Source organism: Urocampus carinirostris, chromosome 12, assembly GCF_059441175.1.
Source record: "Urocampus carinirostris isolate Australia breed hairy pipefish chromosome 12, RoL_Ucar_1.0, whole genome shotgun sequence".
Classification (NCBI taxonomy): Eukaryota; Metazoa; Chordata; class Actinopteri; order Syngnathiformes; family Syngnathidae; genus Urocampus; species Urocampus carinirostris.
Window position 1 is genome coordinate 892,823 of NC_142360.1, and position 22,437 is coordinate 915,259.

The 22,437-nt window shown below is 39.1% G+C and overlaps 1 protein-coding gene across 1 annotated transcript; it reads right to left on the bottom strand.

Moving 5' to 3' along the window:
• Positions 1–4,033: 4,033 nt before the first annotated feature.
• Positions 4,034–22,108, bottom strand: hnrnpm (heterogeneous nuclear ribonucleoprotein M). The gene is made up of 16 exons (XM_088350575.1): positions 21,908–22,108; positions 19,177–19,358; positions 13,746–13,798; positions 13,069–13,076; positions 10,300–10,393; positions 10,018–10,239; positions 9,783–9,936; positions 9,653–9,702; positions 9,507–9,564; positions 8,202–8,297; positions 8,078–8,125; positions 7,932–8,000; positions 7,774–7,866; positions 7,158–7,693; positions 7,026–7,077; positions 4,034–4,435 (listed from the first exon to the last, which is right to left on the bottom strand). Exons 1-16 carry the CDS (start codon positions 21,973–21,975, stop codon positions 4,272–4,274), a joined length of 1,947 nt encoding a protein of 648 aa, XP_088206701.1. The 5' UTR covers positions 21,976–22,108; the 3' UTR covers positions 4,034–4,271.
• Between the last annotated feature and the right edge of the window lie 329 nt (positions 22,109–22,437).

Genomic DNA, 22,437 nt, shown 5'->3' on the forward strand with positions numbered 1-22,437 from the left:
TATATGGCTGGATCCGGTATGTAAAATTAAAAAGAATTAAAAAAATAATCCTATATTCATTAAAGTACCATTAGTATGCTAGTTTATGTATGTATGTATGCCCATTATTAAAATAAATAGGGTTCTTTTCTGCTGAAAGTTTTTTTTACCACTAGGGGGCACTTAATAATTCACATGGTCCCTTTAAGTCGCATTAAAAAAATGAAACCGGCCAGACACTGGCTGCTCAGCACCCTTAAAGCTCTGAACCCCATATCGCCCCTGCTCAACAGTAATATATAAAAACAATATATATTCATAAATCAAGACTTATTTTCAAACGGTTGTGCTGGATGGGACAAGTCAAGTCACTTTTATTTGTATAGCCCTTAATCACAAAGAGTCTCAAAGGGCTGCACAGGTTATTGCACAAACTATTATTTCAGACTATTATTACACCATCCCCTGATCTGAAACCAACATGACGCAAGGAAAAACTTAAAAACCTCAACTTGAGGAAAATGAAGAAACCTTGAGAATGGACCACACATGTGGTAATCGCCCTTTCAGGATGACCAGGCTGCAATGGATGTTGCAATTACAAATAGTACAGAGATATGGTCAACAAAAATATAGGTTATTCATATGCTATAGAGTAGAAGTATGTTTTAAGCTTAGATTTAAACATTTCCACTGAGGTTGCATAAGCGCACCACAATTTGTTTCAATTAAAAATTTGAGTATTTTTAAGGAATGTAAATAGTAACGGAAATCACACTTTGGATACCATGTTTTTTTTACATATTGAAAAAAGTTAGCAAAATTTGTCTCCTTGCAATCACTGGAAAAGTAATGAGACAAGATGACATCTTCGAGTAGGGGAAAATACAAGACACGCTTTAAGCAGAAGTTTTAACAGCTTCAAGCGATCAATATGACACAAAATAAAATCATTACTTTTCCGTAGTAATGAGTTAACAACATACGACCGAAATTCTCACCTCATGACACCGACACAAGGGGGCCACCATCTTCAATATGGTGTTTCCAGATATTTAGGCGACGTGACATTAACCCGGGCCAGTCTTCGTTTTTCATTGGATACTGCATCGTTAATCGGGGCGTTTACACCGTTTTCAGACAATTGCGCTGATCACCTGGTTGTTAACACTAGCATTTTTCATATCAATAATCTAAAAAATGTAAACTCACTTATCCAAATGTTGTCAACGAGTGTATTTAAAAGATTAAATGTCAGAGGTTTCTCTCAGTCGGGAAGAGCCAGACAATTTTAGCATTTTTGACTCATTTCTGAAGCACTACAGAAAATTTATTTCTGTAGCTTTCGTCAGTAATCATGCTACCAAAGAAAATAAATCTTCAACTATGCTCCAATTACAGAACCATCAGCCATGCAAGTAAAGTTATGCGAAATGTCCGACTGAATCTACAGGCGGAACACATCCTAGCTGAAGAAAAGGCAGGTTTCAGGGAGGGAAGGAGCACCACAGATCAGATTTCTAATCTGCACATCTTGTCCGCGAAGTTTCAACAATACCATAGATACCTCTATGAAACCATTGTGGATTTCAAGAAGAAAGGCAAGCCACTTTATAGGCAAGAAACAAGTTCAGACCATCAAACTATGCCAATGCCAACAGTCCGGTACTTATCAATGGTACCATTGGAGCGTGGTTTCAACCCACAGTCGGTATGAGATAAAGCTGCACATTATTCAACATTTTCCGGGAGTGGATCATGGCTGAAGTTTTGGAGCAACATGAAGTTACAGGCAGTTTTGGGGGACACAATATCACTGACCTGCGTTTTGATGATGATTTTGCTGGATTGGGAGGAGACGAACAAGAACTCCGAACCGGTCAATCACCTGGACATAGCATCAACCCAGGGATGGATATCAAAAGAAAAACAAAAGTAATGACCAACAATCCTCAAGGTATCACCACAAGCATCATCATCAACAACAGAGCTAGGAATGTCACCATATTTAAATAACTTGGAGCGGTCATATCAGAAGAACCAGAGAACCAGAAATCATGACCAGGACAGCTCAAACAACAGCCACACTTGCCAGACTTAACCCCATTTGGAGGGACAAGAACATAGCAGTGAACTCAACAATCAGACTCATGCAAGCGCAGTTTACTTCCACCTTCCTCCATGTTTACAAGACACGTACTCTTACAGCCAAACTCGAAAAGAAAATCCAGACCATGGAGATGCTATGCTAAAGGAAACTTCTACGCATCAGTTACTTAGCCCATGTGACAAACGAAACGGTGCACAACACCATCAGATGGCACATATGAACCTAAAAGAACTGTTGTCAACTGTCAACTTCAGTGGCATGCCATGTCACAAGATCATCAAGACTGGCTATTTCTCCAGAGCACAGTCCAAGTGGCAGGAGAGGAAGCCCAAAAAGAACTGGCCCAACCCAAGAACAGGCCAGGGACAGTCAACAGTGGAGAGAGTTGTCCTGAGTTGTCATCATTGGTGCCCTGACGAACCATGCGATAGGATCAGTGACCTGTATAGGCATGGGACACATAAAAAGAAAGCTTCACGCCCAATTTTTTATTAGAAAAAAGTATATTTCCAGCTTTAATAGTAAACAACAGTTGAATATAGATAATTTCTCAAAAATACCAGTTGCGTTAACTTTTTAGAGCCCAATGTCAAGTGAAGTGATCAGAAAATTTCAGTCACTCGGTGGCACCCCTCACTTTCAGCCGCTGGATAGCGGAAGCAAAGCAAATGACGTGAGGCTCCTCGAAATGTGGACAAGATCAGATCAAAGCCATTTACGCCATCTAGTGGTCATTTATTAGACTGGAATCATCCCCAGAGATTTGATACATATTGATCAGCAGCACTAAAGCCTAGTTTTTGATTTTGTGGTAAAAAAAAAAAAAAGTTACGTTTTAGAACTCAGGGACAGCACTTCTGAAAACGAATGTATAAATTATGGTACTAAATATGTACCTTTACTGCGTTTTCAGCAGACACATTTAAAGGAAAAGCTGATAGTACCGTCTTGATTGTTGATTGCCACAGTATAAACTTATCCATTTTTGCTCGTCCTTATGTATTAGGGACCAGGCGACATCAAAATAAACAATTTTGGCAATTAGTCGCAAGTTACCAAATTCATACAGGAATTAACTTTTTTTATTTTTTTTTAAAGGATGTGACCATCAGGAAGTGATCAGTTTTCAACAGGGAGTGACCATAAGTGCCCATTTTAAATCACGTGACCAGTTTTTAACAGGAAGATATGACTACCATAGTCAGGTTTATTTGTATAACCCTACACAATCCCCTGATCTAAAACTTACATAACAAGGAAAAAACACCTCAACATGAGGAAACTGAAAAAACCCTGTGAAAGGGGGCCACACGAGGTGCTATAAATTCTATATCATTTTATAATTTTTTTTAAACATTTTAGCTTTTGTATTCTTTTTTATTAGTGCTTATTTCTATTATAAATTCAATATTTCATGTTTTAATTATTTTTATTATTGCTAATCTTATAATTATACATTATTTATACTCTATAAAATATATAGTTTTTCTTTGCTATTACTATGAAAGATGAGAAATTGATTATTTTAATTTATTAATTGTATTATTAAAGGGCAGCGCAGTGGTTAGCGCATGTGCGGCAAAGTTCTGAGGTCATGAGATCGAACCTCCTGTGTGGAGTTTGCATGTTCTCGCCGTGCTTCCCTGGGTTTCCTCCAGGTACTCCGGTTTCCTCCCACATTCCAAAAACATGCATGTCAGGTTAATTGGCCGGTACAAATTGTCCCTAGGTGTGAATGAGCGAGTGTCTGCCCCTGTGTGCCCTGCGACCGGCTGGCAACCAGTTCAGGGTGTCCCCTGCCCACTGCCTGAAGACAGCTGGGATGGGATCCCCGCAACCCTACTGAGGATAAGCGGTGCAGATAATGGCGGGATGGATAGATGTATTATTAAAGGACAAGTTTGCAATGTATTTTCCCTTACATAAAAAACAAACAACAAAACATTCCCGATTGTAGGTGTAAGTTTATTATCAAAACACCTTGAATTAACAAAGTGGTCAGAGATTAACTATGGACTACAAAAAATGGCTTGCTAACCAACTAACTAAAAAAAATTATAACTAAAATTAGCCTTCTAAAACAATTACACAGCGACAAACGGATCAAACAGAATATGACGTATCTGCCAAGTTTAAACATCATTATTGTAGCGTCTATCATCCGTTATAGGAAAACAACAATTTAGGCATTCCGATCAATCCTAACATCGATTTCTCTTCCGTTCAGACGATGACCGTTCATGGTGCGGCAAGCGCGTTCTGCAATCTCAGGGTTGTCGAAACGGACCACGCCGCAACCCTTGGACTTGCCGTTCTCCATCTTTATATCGGCGTACTGCACCATACCTGCAAACATTTTTTTTAATAAATTAAAAAGGGGAATTTTCATTTATACCTGGATTTTTGTGGTTAATTCATATATTCCATAACCATTCACATATTAAGTGAATTTCCGCAAAGTAGGAACCATGTAATACAAATTAACACAAGGAATCTGTCTACTTCTGCACAGATTTATAACACGCAAGAGCTACAACCCGCAGCATGTGTAGCTATCTTTCTACGTTACGCACTTTACTACTCAGTCGAACCTTGATTTGCCTGAACTATGATTTTACATGAATCACCTTGAAAAAAATATACCTACAGGTACACGGTCTTACAGTTTTTATTATATCCTGTTTTGCACTCAGTTTATAAAAAACTTTCTTTGTAAACACAATAAACTGAGGCTGCAGAGACATTTTATTGGCATTTTATGTTAATGACAATAAGACAATTTTGAATGTTATTGAAAAACATTTATTATATATCTTTGTTACACATTTTCACCTTTTTGATTTATTTTACATGCATGGAAAAGAGCAGTCCTCCAATTTCTTTATACTTGTATAATGACGATTAAAATCCATACATTCATTACTACTCATGAGTCGTTTTCCTAATCAAGGATACTTTCATGCCACAATGCTTAATGGAACTTGTAGTACATAGACAAAGGATCCATGAGAACTCCGGTTTACTCAGCCAAAAAGCCTCATGTGTATTGGTTGATTTCTTCGAAACATTCAAAGATGGGGTGTGTCGTTTCAAGTGTCCTTAAAGGTATAGACAAATTCCAAAATGTGCAAAATGTGAGAAACTACTACTGTATTTTCCGCACTATAAGGCGCACCTAAAAGCCTTTATTTTTTTTTCAAAAGCTGACCATGCGCCTTAGTATACAGTGCACCTTATATATGGATCAATATTAAGTCACAAAGTCTTGCAACTAAGGCAAGCAGCCGCCGACTAGATTTTCCCCCGAAGGCTAAGTAGTCCGCTGTGTATGCTGAGATTTATATACCGGCGTTTCATTTCCTAACCAATGTGTCAATCATTATTTGAATCAGTCACTATTGGCTACAGTTATTCGGAGGTAAAGGGGGCGGATCCTTTTTATCATTTACAGGCTCGCATAGGCTAAAGGGGCGAAACAAAGCCTGCAATTGGCCGAAAAAGATGTGAATCACACGTTGGGTTGCACTATGGCATAGAGAAAACATTTTTTACTATTCTGTATTTGTTAATATTTTACTCTCCTGGATTTACTACACTCACGGTTGTAAGAAGACCATGGTTACGCATCATTATTGAACGTGATGGCTGCAAGAGAACTTAGGTGAGCTATGCGGCTTTATATTTTCCCGGTATCTTGTTTTTGAACGATCTTGATGTTTCTGTGATGAGTCTATTTTTAAACTAAATTCAATTCAAAGTGTTTATTGTCATATGCACAGTAAAGAACCCCGTTTCCTTGCACAATAAAATTCTTACTTTTCTGTCCACACAGTTGCCAGCAAAAAATAAAATGGAAACTAAGAAAAGTTTGGCATTTCTTGAATCCCAAGACTTTAACCTTCCGAATTATATTTGGAACAATGCATTTGAGTGATTGATGACATCGTACAGACACTGTTTCCGTACATGTCTGAGACAGGTATTTGCTTCTTTGCAAGCTTTCGGAATGTTAAGGGGTTAATAAGTTTGACTGAACTATCTGACTGTTTTGTCGACGTTCCCATTGTAGCGCCTTCTAATCCGGTGCGCCTTAGGTATGGAAAATATAGGACCAAAAACTTTTTTTGGGGGGTGCGCCCTATAACCCGGTGCGCCTTATAGTGCGGGAAATACGGTACATGTTTTTGCTTAATATATTTCATCATATATATATATATATATATATATATATATATATATATATATATATATTACACATTTATTTATTTTCCAAGATAATACATTTTGAAGACAGCCAGTCTCGTCTTTGGCTTCCTGAGCTGTGACATAATCGAAGAAATCATGGCACCATTGCAAGCCAGTCACCATATTGGTTTATGTGTTAATCAGTTGAAGAGGTTACGAGTTTTGTCAAAGTATTTACATCCGGCTAAAAATGATTTCTATAACAAGTTCTGTACTTAACTGTTAAATTCCCCCCAAAATGACCTAAAAAGTCGTAATACAAAGCCTAATTAAAAAATAAAAATGATCATTTAAATCACTGTTTGAATGCTGTTTCTATCTCTGCATTCTGCATGAGTTTCTGAGTTAAATAAACTGTAGCAGAAATCAATTCAATTGTTGACTTCCTTATTTTTTACTTCCTCAAATGCAGTTGATAAACACTACAAAAAAAGATTGAATCATAGGAAGGGAGAAAAAGAACCCTCAATAATTGTTTTATAATCAAATCCCACATGCCTGAATTATTATTTAATTGTGAACCTCAGAAAAGACCTACATTTCCAGCTATGGCACACTTTTTATGCCATTCATTTATTAGTCTGGCCTCTATAAGAATGGGTTTTTGTACCGTGAGGCGCCCAAGCTAAATGAGTTGGTAACCCCTAATGTACAGAAATATATTGTGATTGATTAATGTAATCAAACTTACCACATGTGTTGAATGTATCTTTAAGCATTTTCCATGTGAAGTCAAATGGAAGCTACAGAACAAAATTAAGCTAATTTGTTAATAATAATTAAGTCTTAATAGAAACAACTTTTCAGAAAAAGAAAAACATACATTACGGACAAAGATCTGGCAACCCTTTCTGTGATTTCCTGATCCACCTCCGGGGACTCCAGCACCACCTCCAAAGGAATTTCCACCAAAGCCACGATCCAAATCGGCAGAACGGTCAAACTGACCACCGGACCCCATTCGATCCATTCCTGAACTCATACGGTCGAGGCCTCCGGACTGAAAGCGCTCGAGACTCCCGCTGGAACCCATGCGGTCAAAGTTGCCGGACATCCTGTCTAGCCCGGTGTTGCCCATGCGATCCATCGCCATCGGGGAGGAAAAGTCGAGGGAAGAAGCCATCCGATCTAGACTGGATCCGAAACCAGATGGGCCCAAGCGATCTATGCTAGAGCTCATGCGGTCGAGGCCGCCTCCGATACGGTCAATCCCGGAACCCAGTCGGTCGAAGCCAGAACCCATCCTGTCCAGGTCGGACCCGCGGTCCATCCCCATCCGATCCATCCCACCGATGCGGTCCAAATTTGATCCCAGGCGGTCCATTCCAGTATTCATCCGATCCATACCCATGGAATTTCCTGTACAATGGAGACACGTTTGTGAGCAGCCTGCTACTTCAGTTATGTACGGTTCAAATACTAAAATTATCATTCCACACCTCTATCGAAGGAATCCCCAAAATTGCGAGACATGCCCATATCATTTCGACCAAACTCCCGATCGAATCCGCCACCCAGACCTCGGTCCATGTCTGATAAATGAAGTCGAAACGAGCAAATTTTAAATAAGATTCACAACGGAAATAAAACTCTTTACCATTCATTCTGCCCATCCCAGAAGAACCAAAACGATCCATGTTGTTCATTCCTCCAAAGTTGTCCATTCCTACATGTTGAACAGATAATAATTACCATTATTGGGATGCAGACAAAGTCTCTAAAAACTTGGGTTTTGGAACCTACCGCCGCCCATACGGTTTCCCATGCTTGCAAATCCCATTCCATCCATTCCTAAGAGTAAACAACATACCCATGAGCAACAAACATTTTATTGCTTACTTAAAAAAAAACAAAAAACAATAATGACCTCCAATGCACATTGCACCACCACCTCTGTTCAGTTGGGTGGCATCAATAGGCTGACCTCCAGGGCCCAAGCCCTGACCGATCCCACTTAGGCCACCTGTAAGTAAAATATTTTTCACAATAGATTCATATTTACTTGGTATTGCACAAATTGAAATATTAGAGATGCATCCAATTCTCCGCCCCAATTTTTTTCCCTGCCAAATGTGCAATTTTTGCTTTTGGCCGACGTTGTAATTTGAAGTGAGGCGAGCCATTTGAAGTTAGCTTTCGACATTGTGCAAGGTGAACTGCTTATTTCGTGGGAGCTTGTACATGTTTTTACTAAGACAATATTTTCTTAAACTCTTGTGTCTCTTTTTGCTTCCAAATTTATGTTAGAATGCTAGCCAAGCTTCAGCTAAAGGTTACATGCTAACAGTAGAGATAACTTTCTGAAGTTCAAGTTTTATTTCGTAAACACATACATGAAGTGCTGCCGTTGCCAAAGTCGACTGGCTGTCACCAAGACATCTACAGCGAGAGTTTGATTTACTATTTTATTTTGGCGAATATGAGTGACTTGTTTGCTGCTACCACCGCACCATCAGCAGCAGCTCTCAACTAACCAGTTTTCTTGTCACTCTTGACTCTGTTCTTTAGAAGTGAAAATGCCTCAAAATATATACTTTAAAATGGGCAACGCAAGATTGCTTAGTGAAGCAGGTGGAAGCCCTTTATTTATCATTAAAAAGCAACCACTTAACTCAAAGTACAACAAACTTTTCTGTATTGTTTGCCTTTTAGATCTCTCAACAGTTTTACTTCTTCTGTGCCACTTTGTTGTCTGATTCAGGTTCAGATTTACTTTATTGTCATTCGTGTACACAGAACGAAATGTAGATACATCTGACCCGCACAGTTTCCTTGAGCGTCAGCCAGGATAGATAAGATTAACAATGTCTTCGTCAGAATTTTAGCGCAGCAGTTCGTCATCTCGCTGTCCGATGCCACTTCCAGTTGTTAAATGGTCCAGTTTATTGTCCAGAGAGCGAACGTTGGAGAGGAAAATGGATGGGAGAGGCGTTTTGAAGGGTTTAGCCTTCAGCCTATTGTATCCTTATTGAGGCACCTAAATACACTTTGGTATTTATAATGAAAATGTAATCAAGAAAACACTTAAAATAACATCCAGCAATATGCCTGTCACTTAACATTTCATCTTTTTACCAAGTCAGTTTTGGCCTAAGATGTGATTTCAATGCATCCCCTTCTAAATACTAATGTGTTGCATTTAAGTGAAAGACTTTAAAATGTTTTTGCTTACGTGGAAGAGGTACACCTCTGTCAGGTGGTCCAAAGTCCTTCTGGTTACTTTTCTCGTCCTGAAGGAGACAAAAAAAAAAAAAAAAAGGGGGGGGGGGAATCAGACAGATTAACTTTATTGTAATAATAAGACGTTGGGGAGCATACCAGTTTGACGTGCATTATTCGGTTGAACAACAACTGTCCGTTTAACATCGCTGTAAACTCATTAAGGAAATAATTGTAGCCAAATAAATCAAGCAATTGATTAAACACAGTAGCAAATTCATCAGGATACAGACAGCTTGGACCGCCTCCAGGGGCATTTCAAAGGTGACTGTGCCCATTCCTCTGCTTTTCCCGTCCTTGTCCTCAAGAATGTCGCTTCTTACCACGTTACCGGCCATGAGAAAAACCTCTTTCAGCTTCTTCCAGCCCACTTTGTAGTCAAGCTGAAGAAATACATTGGTCAATGAAATGCTGCCTTAAAAGTTAAACTTTTTGATCATGTTTTTCTTCAAATAAAGTCTTACATTTGCCACAAAGACGGTGTTGCCAATTCTTCCCGCCTGGAGCCCATGGATGATCTCTATTGGAATACTGGGGTTGTTCATAATGCTGGGAGGGATGTTGACCATTTGACCATTTGGTCCAGGGCCCATTCTATCCATGTTCATGCGATCCATTCCACCATGGGGGCCTCCACCTCCTTGGCTCTTGTTGAGTTCCCTCTGAGCTATCATACCATCAGGGTCCTACAACAAAAACATCATTAATGAAGATTGTTGAAGAAAGTAATGGTTTCTAGGGCTTACCGCTTTCACTTTTAGGGGACGGCCATTAAGGTTGTACTTGTTTACCGTCTCCACTGCCTTCTTCATTAGTTCTTCAGTCCTAAATTCAACCATACTAACCAGACAGAATTAAACCCACATGATGAAGCGTTAAACCAAAACACATTAACATAACTGAAGTAATAACACTGAATACCTTTACATGCAGGCAATAGCACAATTAGAAATGTAATATTGGATTTTTGGAACCCCTCCAAATGCATCTTTACATCCCTGGGGACAAAAGTATAATCCCATATACAGTGTGTTTGCAAGCATTACAATTACAGTGGTGAGGTGGGAGTGACGTAACTACATAAAGAGATTTTTGCTCATTTAACTTCTGACATTAAATAACCCAAGGATGTGATTTATGTCACTCATTCAACAAGGTACAAAGCCTTTTTCATTTGTGCCGCATAAGTGATAAGTGCGTATATAAGATATGTTTGGGCGTTACACTAAAAATGGTCGAATACAACTGAAATGTGTGTGTTTATAGCTATTTTAACACGGAGGTAGAAAAATAACATGTCCAGGAAAAATCAGTCAATTCACACAGGCTATATTTTAAAGGAGTAGGCACATGTGCATCATTATTCTCTGCACTACAAGTGTTTTGTAGCATAAAAATACCTCTGATGAGGAAAAACTGCCCATGCGGCCAAGCCATTACTTCCTTTTGTATACAGAGATGAAATGAAATCATCTGCATTTATATAGCGCTTTTCAAGTCAAGACTTCCCAAAGCGCTTTACATTGTGCTTCACATTTCCCAATAGCGGCCGTGCAGCCATGTAAGGCGCTAACCTGCTTATTGGGGGTATTAGGTGTTAAGTGTCTTACCCAAGGACACTCGACATGCAACACGGAGGAGCCGGGATTCGAACTGCCATCTCTTGACCCCAAGATGAGCGCTCTACCTGCTGAGCATCAGCATCGGGTGTCCTCAATTTGAGCAAAGTCCCTGTGATGATTACCATAAATTCTGGACTATAAGCCGCTACTTTTTTCCCCAAATGTTCAGCCCTGCGGCTTATTCAGTGAAGCGGTTTATTTAAGTAATTCTTCTAACTAACACCAGCGGCACTCGGGTACTAATGGTAAAATTTAGACCGGTGGATTGTGCGCCGAGGTAAACTGCACCCTCTCGGATTATGATCGAATTGTCCATATGACAGAGCATAGAAGTTCGTTTCATGTGAGGAAGACACCCTTGAAGACGTCAATGACGAGTAAGACGAGGACAGCCTACTGTGAATTTCATAATTGCAGCACAGCTTATCTTAACAGCTACGCTTTGAGCCTTGCGAGCGTGTTAGGAGTAGCGTGGTGGTACCTTTCACAGGCACGGTTTGGGATGAAAGTTATATTAGTATTATTAAAGCTTTGAAAACTCTCTCGGTGTACCGTCTTTCTTCGTAAATATGTGTAACCATGTATAATATGTATTTGCAACTGTATATTTTTGTCACGTATTTATTTTGGACACTTGTTCTGATAAGTCTTGCACTGACCAATTAAAAAGAACGGGCGTAACAGACGCGGGGGATTATGGGAAGAAGAAACCAGTAAAGGTGAGTGTTTGTGGACACCGCAGACAAAAGTGCATATATATTTTTCCCACCGTTACCTTTGGAAATATACAATTTTTTTCCCCTTGGATTACTTTCAACGGGTAGCTGGACTTTGCAGGTCTGCATCAAATGATAAACACTGGTATCATTTTCCATTCAATCAGCCGACCGTAAGATTTTAAAAGTGTTTGCACGTGTTGGTTAGGTCAGGACTTTGACCCAGCCTCTTCGCTGGAGACAAGCGTTTCATCCTAGTGGCTAAAGGTATAATGTGTTATGTCTGATATTTAGCAAGTAACAGAGAAACAACATGTTTATATAGATTCTCCCCATTAATACTGTTCAGTTAAAAAGGACTTTATTTGTCAATGTGGATGCGTGCGGCTAATATACCGGTGCGGCTTGTGTATGTAATAAATCAGTTTTCCTCCCGAAATGTGGGGGGTGCGGCTTATAATCGGGTGCTCCTTATAGTCCGGAATTTACGGTAAAGTAAAAAGTCCTTACTGAGCAGTTTCCCGCCAAATGTAGGAGACAGTCATCCTTTGCATGGCTAATGGACCTGGCGCTGGGAAGATACAGGGACTGCAGATATGGCTTAGATTTGTCAGCCTCACTATTGCTTTCTCTGCTGACGCCGCCTTAGTCGATTTCCAAACCTGATAATCTATGGACCACCCAGGGTGATCAGCATTTCTTTGTTCTTCTGACTTTCCCCAGCGTCCAAATTAATAGTTAAAAGCTAGCGGACGATACGTCCCGGCTTGTTTTGATTCAGAGCGTTGACTGTAGATGCCCACCTCGGCTGTTTGACTGCCAAAATACATGAGCCTATCATAGTTGTGTATGAAAACAGTCACGCCCACACAATACATGCACACACAATCTGCCCCGTGCGGCACTTTGTCGTCTCTCTGACCACAATAAGCTACACAGTGAAAATTCAATTAAAAATGGGCAAAGGAGTGAACCGACAATAACCGAAGCGCAGAGTAGCAGGGGGTCTGTGGAAGGGGAAAAAGAAAATGATAGGGGTGGCCTAATTATTTATCAAAATATTGTGTGTTTAATTGGTTTTACATCGTCACAATACTGGCAATAGTTTGTTTCCAGCCAGATCTTTGCCTGCATGTAAACATACCCATAGTCATAATAGAACTTAAGAGTTACTTACGCACACCCCTTTGTTGACGGAAAACCACAGAACGCAAAATGGAGAAAAAAATAAATAAATATATATAAGTTAGAATGAAGCAAAAAAAAGAATACATATTAAGAGATTACAAGATAATAGAAATCAAATCATGCATTGATTCATTTTACAGATTTAGGACCTTGGCCACAACACAACAATACAATCGCCTAGCAAAATCTCATTGACACAAATCAATCAAAATGCCTTTTTTTTTAAAAAAACAAACATCATTCAAATAAGGAAATACATGAACAAAATGGATTCCTGAATACAAAGACGTGACTGCACCAAGACTTTCTTGTGTCAAAATAGTTTTGGAATTAACCAACCATCATGCCGACTTTTGACAGCGATTTGCAGAATCTTCGCCTTCTTTAAATAATTACATAAAAATCCAGCAACCAAATCGTCCCGTTTAAGTTTGTATTTCTATTTCACAGCTAAGAGAAAGCTGAAGTCCTTAAAGAGCATCCACCCTGAAGACCTCACATCAAGGCCATTAGCGACAACAGGAGACACGTCTCAGACATGTCAGAACCTCGTACTCTCCTTCAGGTTTGACGACGGCCCAACAGTTAAGAGAAACTAAAGCTGACAAGCACAAGTTTGTCAAGTAAGAGTTAATAATGGTGTACAGTATATATATTTGCACTTACCCTTGATTTTCCGTCTGCATCCAATAAGTGTTCCACGTACGTTACCTCACCCACTACAAATCAGATCCCAGACGACACACACCAAGGGAGAGAAGCCGAGAGAACAATTGGGGTTTAGAGTAGGAACAAGAAAGGTGGCCGGTGAGCTCAGACTGGCAGTCCCGAGCCTTCCTCCAGCACCTCTGTTGCAGCACAATATGGTACAGGTCTACAAAAAGCAAAGGTTTCTTCGACAAAAAGTCTGCTTCGGAAGCCTGTCCCTTTAAGGCACCAAAACAATACAGGTTTTGCTCACAATCTTTTTGTTTGAGGAAACTTCAGAACATCCCTAGGATACGGCGCCTCCCCCTTATGACGTGTTTATCATACTGTGTAGTAAAATATTTTTTTGGGCCCTCGTTACAGCATGTTCCCCCAGTGAGACATACACTTAAAATTATTTTGTGTGCCCCAAAACGTTTAAAACAAACAGTAGAGGTCGACCAATTAACGGCACAGGATATTTGGGAATTTGACGGATATCGGCATCTGCATTTATTTTTCATTCAACGGGCCAATTACCAAGTCTCACATGCAGTCAGACTCAGTCTCTTGCCCCTACCCCCCGACCCCCTTCTCTCTCTCTCTACACAACTAGCGCATTATGATTGGATAAGCTACAGGACCCCTCTGCCCCGGAGCCACTGAAGCAGGGACAGTAACAGTTAAGAGCAGCAGCTGAGCTAGCTCGTCTGGCCTTGCCCGTGTCAGTGATAGAAAACCGCGTATACAATTAAGAGATGGCGTAAAAACTTATTTTAGGAAAACATGTTACATTGGCTCTTATCATTAGTTCGTCAATGAAGCGTGGGTGTTTGTGATTGAGAGAGCATAAAAATCAGGCTTAAGTGGAAGTGATTAGTTCTTACTAAGGATCGACCGATATGGGTTTCTCACGGCCAATAACGATTATTAGTATTAAGGGCAGGCCGATAGAGATATTTGGAGCCGATATTTATTTACTACAAAAGTAAAAAAATTGGCGCAAGAAATTTCTAAAAATGCAAAATGAAACAAAGAATACTTGTTATGAATTAAAAGAAAACGTTTATAGCACTACAAAACCTTTTAGAGTAAACGAAATAGAATTAACCCAACTCACATGACTAAAAGGCGTGGTATTCCTCTGTAGTTTTCCATAGCCACACAACACAAAATATTGTGCGTCTTACTTTGCAAAGAGTAGATACTGTAGTGAGATTTTAAATTAAATTCAAACATTTGTTTACACGGGGAAATCCAATAAAGCCAGGGTCTCATTCACAATAGTGCTCTGGTTACAGCCATCAGTGAGAAACTACATACAATATGGATGCTTGACAATAAAGCTACTACAGCGCGCTATATAAAACCTATTTGTGTACAAATAGTTGTGGTCGTAAATATTCTAGCGTCTAGCTACATTGGTCGCATCCAGTGTTGGTGACGTTCGCAGTCTTAATAAACTCAATATATGAACAACTATTGCTTTTTGGTTTTAATTGCGTTAAATCAATATTTCTTAATTAACAGTGTCCAGACTACAATCACGACACTTGTTCTATCTGAAGCGAAGCGCTGAAAAGCATAGGAAAATTGGAGTTTGCGTAAAAGGGAGTGAGACTCCAGTGTTATCTACTTCCGTGTGTGCGTTGCTGCACGTTGATGACATTTCAGTCAAGGGTTCTCAAAAGAAGTAAAAAAGAAACGTGAATTGTAAAAATATTCGCGAATATGGAAAATATTAGTGACAAAGTTAAAACATTGACTCTGGTTTCAGTCTGCAGTCTGTCACTGCACACAGTGCCGAGTAGGCATTGTGCTTCAGTGGCTCCGCCCCCTAATCACTTATCAGGTGAGTAGCGTCCGAGACCGAAGGCAGGAGAGGAGAGAAAAGTTTGGAACGGTGTTATGTTTAATAACAGACTTAATCAGCCTAATAATATACCAATACTGATAGTCAAATTCCAAACTACCAGTGCAGATAATCGGCCCGCCCGATAATCGGTCGAAATCTCGTTCTTACCGTAACATTAGTTTGTCAATCTGGCTGTATAATAGAAATGACCACACTTTTAAATTAACCAGCGCCATTTAAATGTCTATGCCCTTTTTTGTAGTTAATTAAAGTAATGTTGGTTGAATTTACATTTGTATTCATTTATTGATAAGAAAACAATCAGAGTTATAAAAGTTTTTATACAAGTTGCTGCTAATGCTAATTGTATTCCCTGCACTGTTACTTTTTGGTTTATGTGAAATATTAGTTGTTAGTTGTGTTGAAATTCTAACTTATTTCCTGTTAATGTAATTTATATATACATTTATGTAGCACTTTTCAAGTCAATGAAGACCTACCAAAAGCGCTACACACACACTGTGTAATTTTATATATATATATATATATATATATATATATATATATATATACACATTACACACACACTCACATACACGTGCATATACAGGGGGGTGTATTTGTGGTGTGGGGGGGTATGGTATTTAATCGAAAGAAAGTTCTTTAAAGCTCAATAATGTATTCAGGGATCAGAATGGAGATTTTCATTTTCAGCTGAAATAGCCAGGGTCCAGGAATAAAGCAGGGCGGAGCGCCCCCCCATCCCCCCCAACAATGCGGCCAATTTTTCTAACGGCCGCCAGGGTGCGCCAGAGCAATAAAGGAAAGAGTGAGACAGTCGGATTTTGAAGTTGTTTGCTACGCAAGAGAAAAAGTGAAAAAGTCGGAATGCCTTTGGGGTTCAAAAACAGCGGAAATCCGCGGATCCGCGGAAAATTCTGATCCCTGTGTATTGAATAAAACTATGTAATAGAAAACCCCCAGTTTTCTTTTCTTTACAATATTTGATACAATAAGAAACAAAACATTTATTTTTTTTATCATTTAAGTAATATTATTCAGTGTTGGTTTTCAGTTTAATTTGGAAACTTTTTATTTGAGATATTCCTATATATTTGAGAGTTAATAATTATATAATTGATTTTGATCAGTTTCGATATGAAATAATAATAATTTTGAATGAATTGCATAGTCAATTACCTGCGATGTATGCCGATGGAGATTTTTCGTTTAGCGGAGTGGGTGACGTCACACACTAAGGGTTAGCTCCGGTAGCTACCGGTTGCTCCAGGTAGCTCCACGTTAGCGTCCGAGATGCTAGACGTGAGCCAAGTTTCCGTAAAACACAGCAAACTGCACTCCCTGTACGCTTTGATGTTTCTCACCAGCACAACCAGTTCGTCTGTCTTATTTGGTATAGAGTTAACATTTACCATGACGGTACAGAAGACTTATAACGCCGCAAGCGCTTAGCCTTAGCTCCAGTGAAATGCATCCCTGCCGAGAATTACATCCCCTTGCTACTATAACCACTTTTACCTCATTTTCTCTTACTTTTATATCACTTTTCGGGAATGTAATGGCGAACATAAAACAAAAACCACTCCGTCTTTGTATTTGGTGGGAATGTCATCGAACGGTAATGCACACCGTAAATAAGTCACTTTTGAGAACTGTTGTGCACTCTACCGTAAAGCTTATTATGCTGAAATAAGCTTTCTGGTAGAGTGCATAACAGTTTTAATACAAGCGATTTTAATAGAAAAAGGCCAAATAAACATGTTACCAGCTTAAAAGTGATTTGTATACGGTGTGCATTACCGTTCGATTGCATTCACAACAAATACAAAGACGGAATGGTTTAAGTTGTATACATTCCCAACAAATGCAAGACGAAGTGGTTTTGGTGATATGTTCGCCATTACATTCCCGAAAAGTGATATAAATGTGAGATAAAACGAGGTAAAAGTGGTTATAGTAGCTAAGGGATGCAAATGTCGGCAGGGATGCATTTCTCGGCATAACATCGGCACTGCATCCACGATAGGGCCCCCTCATTACGCCGGCGCGACTATTCTTCAGGGCAAGGAGTTGATTCCTCGGATAAACGCATTTTTGTGGGTTAAAACCGATAACTATATGATAGAAAGTAATCCAAAGTGTACGGACTGCACCCAACACTTATTTAAAAAAAAAAAAAAAAAAAAAACGTAGTTTTTGTGACCCAACCGTAACACCGTAGGTGGGTTCAAGAAAACCGTACTCATTACGGCAAAACCGTAGTACTTGGCAGGTATGCATATATACATATACACACACATATATATATACATATACATGTATATACATATACATGTATATACATATACATGTATATACATACATATACATACATACATATACATACATATACATGTATATACATATATATACATACATAAGTAGAGGTACAACTATACCATAGGTTTCTACACCCCACGAATTAGCAATTTAACTTTGCTATCTTCACCTTGGAACCAATTAAGATCGTATCCTGGGGCTCTAATGTATTTGATAATTCACTTTTTTAATATAAAGAATTCAAACTTTCTCCAAACCCATGACTCATTGAGAACCCTTCTGCAATCAGACCCTATCATAAAACATCACGCCGCCAATCTCTAGTCCTATAAATCCATTGACCATAGCCTCAGCTGGAATAATGGCATTGCAAAGGGTAGTGAACAATGTTTTCCTACTTCATTATTTTACCAATTTATATTCAGCATGGACAACCGCCTTCCCTCCTGCCTGTTCAACAAAAACGACCAAACCTTTAAAGAAAGGGACAGCGGCACGTAAGAAATAAGTTTCATTTTGTAGACCTGTACCCCAAACAATCCCAACATACAACTTGCACAAAATGGAGAGCTGCTGAGAAAACATTTTGCTCGTCAAGGACACACCTAAAAGAAGAAGATAAAATGTAACTCTACAATCAAATAAACAACAGTAAGCCCTTCTTAAAGAAGGCCCTATATCGACATTCCAGAACATCATTTGAAAGCTCTGAAGTTGTGTGAATTTAAAATGGATTTCTTGGAAGAGAAAACAACAATGTTGGACAAATTATCCAGCCCCATAATTTTACATTAGAAAAGGGATTTTCCAGCTCCTGCTAAATTTTAGAACACATAAAAACCACGGCAAGACAGATTTCCTATCATGCAACTCATTTATTCAATCATCATTTCTCACACATTCACTCAGGCTAATGACTGTTGCTCGTTGAAGAGCAGCAACAGGAATTAAACTTCTCAATTCTGGTTATGCAAAAGTCAATTGGAACAGGTAATTTTGTGTGACCTCCAAAATTTAAACCCTAAGTACAATCCTACTGCAATTTATTAGCTGATGACAAAACATACAACATTAGGTCCCTTCTCTCAAAACCACACAATGTATCCTCCTACAAAGATGTGCAACAGTAAAAAAAATAAGCATTCCAATCAAAAAACACCTAACACACTCCATATCACTGGATACCGATTGAGGCCTGTAACTGTGACCCCTTACCTTTTTCTTTCATGAGATCTTTCAAGGCTTGCCACCTCACATCATAGGGAATGTTGCTGACAAAAACTCGATATCTCCTGTTTGCATTTCCATAAGGTTCAAAGCGACCTCCTCCACCTCTCTTCTGGGGTCTCTCTTTCCTGCTGGTGTTGCCCTCGTTTTTTAAGTTGCCATTCATTTCTCTGTGTGGTTCAATTGAAGGAGGCGTGAGGGGATGGGAATTAAAAAAAAACATGACTCATTAATGAAATGAAAATGAGATTATCTCCATTTATATAGCGCTTTTCAAGTCAAGACTTCCCAAAGCGCTTTACAGTGTGCTTCACATTTTCCAATAGTGGCCGTGCAGCCATGTAAGGCGCTAACCTGCTTATTGGGGATATTAGGGGTTCAGTGTCTTACCCAAGGACACTTCGACATGTAACGCAGAGGAGCCGGGATTCGACCTGCGATCTCTTGACCCCAAGACGAGCGCTCTATCCTTTAATAGGGCTTTTCCGTCTGACGCTTTGACATTCAGTTTGAAATAGGGAGACTTTTTCGGACACCGCCTATGGCACTAAATGACATCAATGACAAACTATTCTGCATGGTCAAAAACGTATATATTTCAAGCTCTGCCGCAGCGAAAGTGCCCGTCTGCTGTTTTTATTCCCCATCTCCTGGCTTCTGTAGTCATTGCAGCCCCCTAAAGAAACGTGTGCGAGTACCGTATTTTGACGAGTATAAGGCACAATTTAAAAGCCTTTATTTTTTTCTATAGCTGACCATGTGTCTTATAATACAGATTGCCTTATTTATGGATCAATATTGAGTCGCAAATTCACGCAACTAAGGCAAGCAGCCACCGACTAGATTTTCCCCCATAGGCGAAGTAGTCCGCGGTGTATGCAGTGATATATATATATATATACCAGCGTTTCATTTCCTAACCAATGTGTCACAATCATCATTTCAATCATACAGTATTGGCTAAAGTAATTCTGAGGTGAAGGAAGCGAGTCCTTTTTAGCATTTACAAGCTCGCATAGGCTAAAACGGGGCAAAACAAAGCCTACAATTGGAGGAAAACGATGTGAATCACACGTTTGGTTTGTCGACGGCCTAACAAAAATAATTTTACGACACTATTTGTAAACAGGAATCATGGGGCTTAACAGACAGCTAGCAATAAGCAGCGTATATTGATGCAGATGCTTCCTGGTGGATTTTTCTTGTATTTGTCAGCATTATGTGAATTTCCCTTCGGGGATGAATAAAGTATCTATCTATCTATCTATTGCGTGTTTTGGAGTGTGTAATTATTTTACACTGTTGGATTTATGACACTCACGGATGTAAGAGGACCATGGTTGCGTGATGGCTGCAAGACGACATTGGTGAGCTACCCCGGCTTTATATTTTCCCAGTATCTTGTTTCAGACTGATCTTGATGTTTCTGTGATGAGTCTATATCTAAATTCAATTCAAAGTGTTTATTGTCACATGCACAGAAGAGAACCACGTTTCCCCGCACAATGAAATTCTCACTTTGTTGTCCACACAGTTGTCAGCGAAAAAGAAAATCGAAATTAAAAAACTGGTTGGAATTTCTTGAAATCCAAGAGTTTAACCTTCCCAATGATATGTGGATTGACGCATTTGAGTGATTGGTGACATTGTACAGACACTGTGTCCGTGCACGTATGAGACACGCATTTGCTTCTTTGAGAGCTGTAGGAATGTTAAGGGGTTAATAAGTTTGACTGAACCACGACTGTTTTGTTGACGTTCACAGAGGCCTTATTATCCGGTGCACCCTTCGTGCGGAAAATACAGGAAGAAAACACTATTTTTTGGGGGTGCCCCCTTAAGTCGTGGAAAATACGGTACATACATTTCATAGATGCACTCAAACAAACTTTTCCGTCAACTTTCTTGGTGTTTGGGCTGTTCTTGAACAGACCTATTCTTTAACCATTTTCATGCTATATCAAACTACAGAAATTAACAACAAAAAATAGGATGAGCCTGAAGGTTTCAATCCTACCTGAGCAGCTTTGCTAAAAGATATACGCAAAATAAACATTTGGTCTCTTAGAACCTATTTAAGCATTGATTATTAGTACTAAAGGAAAATATATTTAGGACCTTTTTAAGAACACCTCAAACGACTCCTTTAATATCACGCATGACACGTAGGTAGTATTTACTACATACTAAATTACTTTAACATGTTTGTCTGATGTATCGGATAAATCAGAAAACTCCCAATTTCACAATGTAATTAATGACCTCAGAACAAGTTACTGCCCTGTGGGTCAACCGTTTCCTTGAAGGCTGCAGTCCAGACCAGAGGCTTTGACGAACCGATTATCAATTCGCAAATGTGAAAGTTGATGTAAAATGCAGACGCTCTTCAATCATGTAATATAAACGATCTATGTTGGAATATGGATACGTGATTTGTAAAATAAAATTACGATCAATGGGTCAAGTGACTGTTGGGCAACTCTGCAAAATGGCCGCGCGTTCATAGTATAAATTAGCGCTATAGAATAGCAGAACAAAATATGCAGTAAGACACATATTGTTCTAAATTAGAGCTATTTACAATGTAATTGTCACTGCATCCACGACGAAAACCTCAATTCAGCGAGTTGTTTGAATTGCATTCCAAAATTCTCGCAACAGCGTGATTTTTTTAACCGTTTAGCTTAGCATTGGCTAACAAAGGATGGGAAAAGCTTACCCTTGTGGTTGCGGCGGCGACTGTTTTACAACGGTTTCCGAAGAGTTGTCGCCTTGCTCGTCGGACATATTGAGAGAGAGTTGACCGGGTCGAATTTTTCGTAAAAGTAATATAACTGAAATCTGCCGTCGAATTCAAGCGGCAATGTACTGAAAATGGCGGAGGAATTTTCTGCTACGATTTAATGGCTTGAGCGGATGTAACTATTAAAAAAAACACCTACCTAGTTCCGTTTTTACCCTTCAAAACACAACCAATTTATGGCAACTGGTTTATAATTTTTGTTGTCATTGTCATTATAACAATTATTATCTTCTATTTAATTGTGCTAATTTTGCATTATTCGCTAAATTCGCCATTTTATCTGTTGTCAATGTTTATGAAACGGTTTATAGCATAACTGTAAAGCCTAAGTGTTCTCGTTATTTTACAATTTTTTTTATTGTTTCAAATGTAGACGCCGTGTAACAATTATTTGAACGAAAAATATACACACTAATGCATATATTAAGCCACACTGAATTCGCTGC